Raw genomic sequence first — 8,597 nt, forward strand, 5'->3', positions numbered from 1 at the left:
GGTATTGGCAAACACCCTTAATCTGATCACAATGCAGGAAGAGTCTCTGTGTGTTCAAGGACACAGGCAAGTGGTGACCTGAAATTTTAATCTCAGTATGAACCATGGAGACCTGGAGGTCTGTATAGACAGGCAGTGATGAGGAAATCATGTGGTTGGGTTTAAATCCAATGAGAAGGTAGAACAGAAAGGCAATAAAAGGACAGGTCACACAGGAGAAGGTCTCTTTCTCTCTCAGGGGAAGGACGGCAGCAACTGGTAGGCTAAAGGCTTCGCTAGTGCTCTGATCTTTTGGGCTTTTAACTCTGCATTTTGCTCTGTGTTTCTTATTTAATAAGACCATTTAGAATTTCATCTACAGTTATTTATGAATTTTGGATATCAGCCCTCTGTATGTGTGGAGTTTCTGAGACATTTCCACATTCTACAGGCTGCCATTCTGTCATATTGCCAGTGTCCTTTGCCTTACAGAAGATTTTCAGCTTCATGAGGTCCCAGTTATTAATTGGTGATGTTAGTACTTGCACTATACATGGTCTGTTCAGGAAGTTGTCCCTATATGAATGAGTTTTTCTATGCTGTCAGATTCATTGTATCACATTTTAAGTTGAGGCCTTTGATCTACATGGACTTGAGTGTTATTGACAGTTGTTGTGGCCCACACCAGGAGGATTTGCTGAAGGAGATGGAGGCAGGAAGATGCTTGATATTTCTAATCTGGAGTCTTGGCATTCTACAACAGATAAAAGAATATGCCAATATATAAACAAAGGGAGATAAGAGGGGTCATGTCAAACTTGGGAGAAGCTTTCTCTTACCACAGCAGGGTAAAAATATGCTGGAACTAGACTTGATGTTGCTGATGAGAACAAAGGGGCAAACTATGGGAAAGCATATTTCTAGAAATAGAAAAACACTTACTCCCCATGGCACAGAACCTTTGGAGTAGGTTGTGAAGATGACCACAATGGATGAGAATGAGTAAGACATGATGAATACGCACACTAGGGTGAGAATAGTTTGGGTGGCTCTGTCCTCAGGTGAGACTTTCAGAAAGTGTTGAGAACTGTGAATATGCTTGACTTGTCTTTTATGTCTGTAGAGGAGACTCACCATGGAGACACTTGAACAGGTCATGAGACCCAGACACAGGCCATCAGAGAAGCACAGTAAGAACATATAAAGTGCTGTAGCCACATTGACAGAAGCAAACCATGAGCAGTACCCATAATTCATCCTGCTAGTTGCATTTTTGTTGTAAATAGGGCCTGACACTCTAGTTGGAGTCAAGAAGTTTAGAAGCAGGTGCACAAGCCAGCCTAGTGAGCAGGAGGGACCAATATACTTTGTGGCTCTGTGTTTAAGAGTGATCCACCAGGAGTTGCTGGGGTTTATTGTGATCACTTGGAAGCAACTTAGTAGGCACATGGCATACAGGGACATCCCCCTTGTTATGCGGTAAATATACACTATCAATTTACATCCAACATCATCTAGAAAATACTTAAATCCAAAATCTGACATTGTCCGTGGAATGCCTCTTAAGATGATAGACAAGCAGTTGGCGAACGTCAAGTGCTGTATAATCAGATCTTTTGGCATTAAATGCTTTCCAGTGACTATCAAAATGAGATAATAAAATAGTATTGAGGAATTTCCAAGCACTCCTACTGTAATCTGGGAAAAGAGGAAAATTCCTATTGCCAAGTTGTCAGAAGCCATTTTCATTCCTATTAAAATTGTAAATAAGTTTATTATGGTCTGATAAATGAAGGCACCATGGGAATAGGGAGAAGCAGAGTACTAGGGAGGTCCCCAGGAATCCACAAAGACGACTCCACCATAGACTACTGGCAATGGTCGAGAGGGTGCCTCAGTTGACCTACTCTGATGATCAGATGGCTGAATACCCTAACTGTCATCATGGAACCCTCACTGTAGCTAGAGATTTCCTGCCTGGCCCACAGTCAGGACAAATCTCTATCACCTGCCAGTCCCACAGCCGCTCAAACCCGACCAAGTAAACACAGAGACTTAAATTGGTTAAAAACTGTATGGCCGTGGCAGGCTTCTTGCTAACTGTTCTTACAGCTTAAATTAATCCATTTCTATTAATCTATACCTTGCCACATGGCTCGTGGCTTACCGGCATCTTCACAAGCTGTTTCTCATCGTGGCGGCTGGCAGTGTCTCTCTCACTCAGCCTTCCACTTCCCAGCTTTATTCTCCTCTTTGCCCCGCCTATACTTCCTGCCTAGCCAACGGCCAATCAGTGTTTTATTTATCGACTAATTAGCAACACATTTGCCATACAGAACTTCCCACAGCACTTCCCCCCCCCCTTTTTTTTTTTTCAAAAAGGAAGGTTTTAGCCTTAACAAAGTAAAATTACATATAATTTGGGAATTTGGGCGTAGCTTCTCTTACTACTTCCTGCTGGAAGGGGGCGCTGTATCTTATGGGGAAACAAAGAAAATTTTAGAATTATGGAATAGTCCATGAGTCTGTATCGTCTGAGCCAGATGCCTTCAAACCATTCTGGATGTTGGATCATCTGGGCCATGGTGTCATTGGAGACCTTTCAGGTGGTCTTGGCTGGTCAAACCTGATGTATCTTAATCTTGAACAAATCCATAGCCTCTGGCTTTCTGTGGAAACAAAAGAGACTCTTTTCCAAAGCAACATATCCTTATATCCAAATTTTGAAGTCAAGATATCTTTAAAATATGCATATTGGTTTAACTCAGCTTCCTTTACAATCAAATATCTCTCTGCAGTTAAGAATCCCAAAGACAACACAATCCAGATTCTCTGTGTAATATCCATTTTCACATGGCTTATTTTTTATACTACCTTTACTGTCTCTTTAAAGACTTTATTTTTTAAAACTATGTATTTGTTTATATAACTGTATATATCACCTTTTTCGTCTCTTTCAAGCCTACGTATATTTTACACACATTGTAAACTATTACATCTGAATCTGTCTTATTGTGAATCTCTTGCCTTAAACTGCAGCAGCTGTGGCTGCTGGCTACGTTTACCACCAGCTCTGGGAGCTATCGGGGGTCTATGCTTTTAGCCAAGCAGCATGTAGCCCAGAAACCTTTTTTGTTTTGTACTAATAAAGGCTAAATCCACCACGCAGCTTAATGTGCCACTTGCAGAGGACTCATTCCCGCCATACTGCAGGTCGAGCACACACGCTAGGAACCCACAAGTAGCTCAAACCTGCAGCTGCTGCTCATTTGAGAGAGACAATTAGGAACTGTTTTTAGCTCCATTTTAGAATCTTTTTTTTTTTTTTTTCAGTTTTTAGGTGGAAACTCTTGCCACCACGTTGGATGCCATTTGTTGCTAGAGATTTCCTGCCTGGCCCACAGTCAGGACAAATCTCTATCACCTGCCAGTCCCACAGCCGCTCAAACCCGACCAAGTAAACACAGAGACTTAAATTGGTTACAAACTGTATGGCTGTGGCAGGCTTCTTGCTAACTGTTCTTACAGCTTAAATTAATCCATTTCTATTAATCTATACCTTGCCACATGGCTCGTGGCTTACCGGCATCTTCACAAACTGTTTCTCATCGTGGTGGCTGGCAGTGTCTCTCTCACTCAGCCTTCCACTTCCCAGCTTTATTCTCCTCTTTGCCCCGCCTATACTTCCTGCCTAGCCAACGGCCAATCAGTGTTTTATTTATCGACTAATTAGCAACACATTTGCCATACAGAACTTCCCACAGCACCTCACCCAGTGAGTGATGGAAGCAGATGCAGAGATCCATGGCCAGGTCACAGGAGGAGCTCCAGCAATCCAATCGATGAGAGAGAGGAGAGATTCTATGAGCAAGAGATTTCGAGACCATAATTGGAAAAAGTACAGAGACAACTAGCCAAACTAGTGGAATCACATGAACTATGGACCAATAGCTGAGGAGCCCCCATGGTACTGTACTGGGCCCTCTGGATGACCGAGACAGTTGTTTAGCTTAAACTGTTCAGGGGGTCCCCAGAGAGTGGGAACGGGATCTGTCCCTAGTTCATGAGCTGGCTTTTTGGAACCTAGGGCCTATGCTGAGACACATAGTGCAGCCTTGGTGCAGGGATGAGGGGCTTGGACCTGCTTCAACTGAATGTACCAGGCACTGCTGACTCCCCATGGGAGACATTACCTTAGAGGAGGTGGGAATGGGGGGTGGGTTGCAGGAGAAGGTTGGGCGTGGGAGGAAGGATTACAGGGGAATCTGTGGTTGATATATAAAATGAATAGAAAATCTCTTAATTAAAAAAAGGGAGAAAAGAAAAAAATATTATGGTCAATAGAACCTGGAAATACATTATGAATGTGAATTATTTCAAGATGTTAGCTAAAATAATATATGTATCCATTTACTGTATTTACATAGCTCTCTCATTGAAGAAGAATTTCTAAAACTTTGTTCTTTATTGAAGGACATATCTGCACTCTTTAAACGGAAAGTTTTGATATGTTTACTAAAGATTAGTGTTTTCACTGGATGATGTACCACATAACTTTCAAAATAGTAATAAAGAGATTGAGGCAGACATACATATAAATTTGGGGCTCACCTGGTCTACAGAGTTAGTTCCAGGACAGCAAGTGCTACACAAAGTGAAACTTTGTCTCAAAAATCCCACCCCCAAAGTCTAATGTTTTCATTGCTTTTGACCAAACACAGTGATTTAGGGTCAATTTTCAAAGATAGAATTTTTAAAACATGCCATAATTTCTGAAATTCACATGACCAAAACTCAAAATTCATCAAGAAATACATGAGAAAATAAGGAAAATCATTTTTAGAATGAGGGGTTAAATATTCAGAATATAAAGAATATTTTATTTTGAGATATATTTTAGTGTTAATTGTGTGTGTGTGTGTGTGTGTGTGTGTGTGTGTGTGTGTGTGTGTGTGTGTGCTGGTGGTGGTTGCATATGAAAGTGAATCCTAGCAGGGGCCAGAGGCATGGGTTCTCCCACAGCTGGATTTGTAGATGGTTATGAGCCACCAGTAGGAGCTAGTAACTGGACTCAGATTCAAAGTAAGAGCAGTATGCACTCTGAAACACTGACTCATCTCTCTACCCTAAAAAGAGTATTTAAAACTAAGTTGGAAAAATCTTAAATATAAAACAAATAAGAGATGGATTTCATCCCTGGATAAATTTCCTATGAACAATTAAAAAATGTCCATAATGTGTGCAAAATGAGGCTCAACACCACCATTAATTAAGGGAATACAATGAGGTGATGCAAATCCAAGTTGCAATGAGCTATCATCACATGCAGTACAAACAGGTATTAAGCAAAAAAAATAAACATAAACAAAAGCAGGAGTTAAAGCTGCCGAGCACACGGTGAAATAAGATCCCTTGTGTCTACTCTATAAGAACATAGAATGTTGTAGAAGATTTACAAATTAGTATTGGTTTTCTTCAACAAAATTTATAAATCGTTACCAAGTGTTGAGTAAGAAGGATAAATGAGAGGTCTGGCATTCCCCACCATTGCCCTGCTGAGTCTCAGCAGTTCTTAGGAAGAATCTCAGGAAGATACAATCACTTCTTTCTTGACCATTTTTTTTTGTGTAGCTAAGTGCTCAGACTTTCTGATCTTGAATGGCTTTGCATAAAATGAATATTCATCACATAAGTATAGCAATATCTCTATATAGCCTTACAGTGTATAGAAATTAATGTTTTATTATTCAAATTTGAAATACTAAAACTCTCAGGAAAATGTTAGTAATACAAGATGTAGGTAGTGGCAACAAGGCCCAATAGCACAGGAAATGCACCAAAAATTAAGGAGTGGAACTGCATGAAATTAGAAACATTCTTCACATTAAAGAAAACTACCAGCTGAAGGGTGATACATCCTACAGAATGGGAGAGAGTCATTGACTTCTGTATTTCACTAAGGAGCTTTTTAAACTAGAATGTATAAAGTAAAATAAAGAATGAACAGTCTCTTCACAAACTTTCCAGTCATCAATCTGGTTAATGAAATGGGCAGTGAGAAGACGCATATGAGAGTAAATGATTTTTAAAAGCCTTCAACATATTTAGCTATCAGGAAAATTCAAACTGCAAGTACTTTGAGACTCCATTGCAACCCTTAGAATGATTAACATCAAGAGAATACAAAACAACAAAGACTGACAATGTGGGAAATGAATTCTACATTCTATACTGGTCGGATAGAATGTATTAAGTTTATTATAGAATTAAATAAAAGCTTTCTCAATATACTAAAAGTAGAATTACTATGTAACCCAGCTGTATAATTTCTGAGCATACACACAAAGGACTCTATGTCTTACTTGAGAGAAGTTTGTAAATCCAAGTAAACTGCTGCATTATTCAAAATAACAAGGAAATGATGTCCATCCTAGATATACATCGGTAGATATGGAAGTTATATATATATATATATATATATATATATATATATATATATATATATATATATATATATATATACACATATATATATATATATACACACACACACAGTGGAATTTTGTTTATCTGTAAAGAAGAATGAAACCATGAAATACTCAGGAAAAACTTACAAGGAAGTCAAGAAGGTGACAGAGACACAGGAAAACAAAAACTAAATGTTCTTTCTCAAAGAGGGACATGGATAACAATGTCCACATGTATGGAAGTGTTGAGAGTATGTGTTTATAGGATATGCTTCCAGAAAGGAGATCAAAAGATGCAGAAGAAAGTGGTATTGAGGAGTCAAGGGGGAGGAAATAGGACAAATTTGTCATTAAAGTGAAAAGAATTACAAAGGTATAGGGAGGTGGAAGGGTGTTTTGGGGGAATGGACAAGAAAAGTGGAAGAGAATAATCAATAAATTTGCTTGAAAATGCCATAATGATATCAAGTACTATGTTTGCTAATTAAAATTTTAAAAACCAAACCACATGATGAAAGGTGAGTACCAACTTGCCAAACATCTTCTAATCTCCACACATGCATGCTGTGTGATGTGCATATTCCTTCCCAACAGTCACTGAATCAAGGGATGAAAATGTAAAAGATATTAGAGTGATGATTGACAGGGATGCAAACAGAAGGTGATGAGTGTTTGTTTCTTGGGCACAGAGTTTTAAGTTTGTTTGTTGTTTTTTTTTGTTTTTTTTTGTTTTTTCGAGACAGGGTTTCTCTGTGTAGCTTTGCGCCTTTCCTGGAACTCACTTGGTAGCCCAGGCTGGCCTCAAACTCACAGAGATCCGCCTGGCTCTGCCTCGAGTTTTAAGCTTGTGATGAAATGTTCTGGAAATCAGCTGCAGAACAATAGGATTATTTTTTCAAATGACTGGACTATAAACTGACAATAGTTAATATGATAAATGTTTGTAGTTAAAACTTGATTTTAACTTAAAAAGTAAGGGCACTGTGGTCAATAAATGAGAAATTCTTGCAATGTTGTGTGCTACACAGCTGCAGGGATGACAGTCATTTAAGATGACACTGACTTGGGCTCATTGTTTATTGATACAAAGCTTGAGGTCATATTGATAAACTTGCATTTTTGTCTAGAAGGAAGAATTAGAAAAGTATTTGATAGGTATACAATATGATAGACTTTTGATGCTGTTATTTTGGTTTGGGATTCATTAATTAATGAATTCCCTGACATGAGACAGATATATGATAGCTTCTGAAATTGTAGACAGGGACTAAGATAACAGGAATATAGAAAGCCAAACACACCTGTGTGTATTTCCCAGAGGGGAAGAGGCCTAATTCTTCATATGACCAGAGTACTATACCTTTATGTTCTTGCAGATAACACATGAGCTGGAAGCTTCTAACAACCAATTTGGGGTTGTTAGAAATAGAACATAGAAATAGAGTCATGGAAACATCTTTCATGTTTAAGAATAGCTGAAATACCAAGAAATAAAGCATACTCCTCGTATGCATCTATTTCTTACTTGTAATTCATTTAATTTTTAACTCTTCAAGCTTCCAAAAAATTCATCTTTCCTAGTAGAAAACTATCCTATAATTCTATCATAGATAAAAATTTTAATTACCAGTATCAATGTTCTATTCCACCCATTCCTAAATAAAGCTATTTAGACACAAAAATAGAATATAGCATTTTCCAGAAGTATATAAAATGATTCATAATAGGAATGAAAATATTAAAAGTACTTCAAGCTATTTAGGATGAGATGGGGATGCAGCTCATGGCTTTTCCTGTTGGTGCAAGGCCCTGGTTGTGATTCCCAGTATCATTAGTAAACAAAAAGAAGAATCCAACTAAATCTTCCCTTTAAAATCTAAAACTTAGGAAGCGACATGTAGAAAGTGATAGAGAGAAGGTGAGAAAGATGGAGATGGAGCCAGAGCCATAGAGGAGAGATAGAGACAAAGGCGACCAAGTGAAGCTAGACAGATGAAAATGAGGTGATATCACTAGGAGATATTTTACTAAGATATTTCTACTATGAGAGACTCAGTACCAGCTCATGGGAAGAGCAAGGTTCACGCACTTTGGGGAGGACTGGCGACAGTTGACTCTGCCCTGAGTTATAAGTAGCCCCAGTTTCATCCA

The 8,597-nt window shown here is 38.6% G+C and overlaps 1 protein-coding gene across 1 annotated transcript; it reads right to left on the reverse strand.

Annotated features, from left to right (window-relative positions):
* Positions 1-786: 786 nt before the first annotated feature.
* Positions 787-1,752, reverse strand: LOC131904306 (vomeronasal type-1 receptor 4-like). Its single transcript, XM_059255402.1, has one exon. It carries the CDS (start codon positions 1,726-1,728, stop codon positions 787-789), a length of 942 nt encoding a protein of 313 aa, XP_059111385.1. The 5' UTR covers positions 1,729-1,752.
* Between the last annotated feature and the right edge of the window lie 6,845 nt (positions 1,753-8,597).

Source organism: Peromyscus eremicus, chromosome 1, assembly GCF_949786415.1.
Source record: "Peromyscus eremicus chromosome 1, PerEre_H2_v1, whole genome shotgun sequence".
Taxonomy (NCBI): Eukaryota; Metazoa; Chordata; class Mammalia; order Rodentia; family Cricetidae; genus Peromyscus; species Peromyscus eremicus.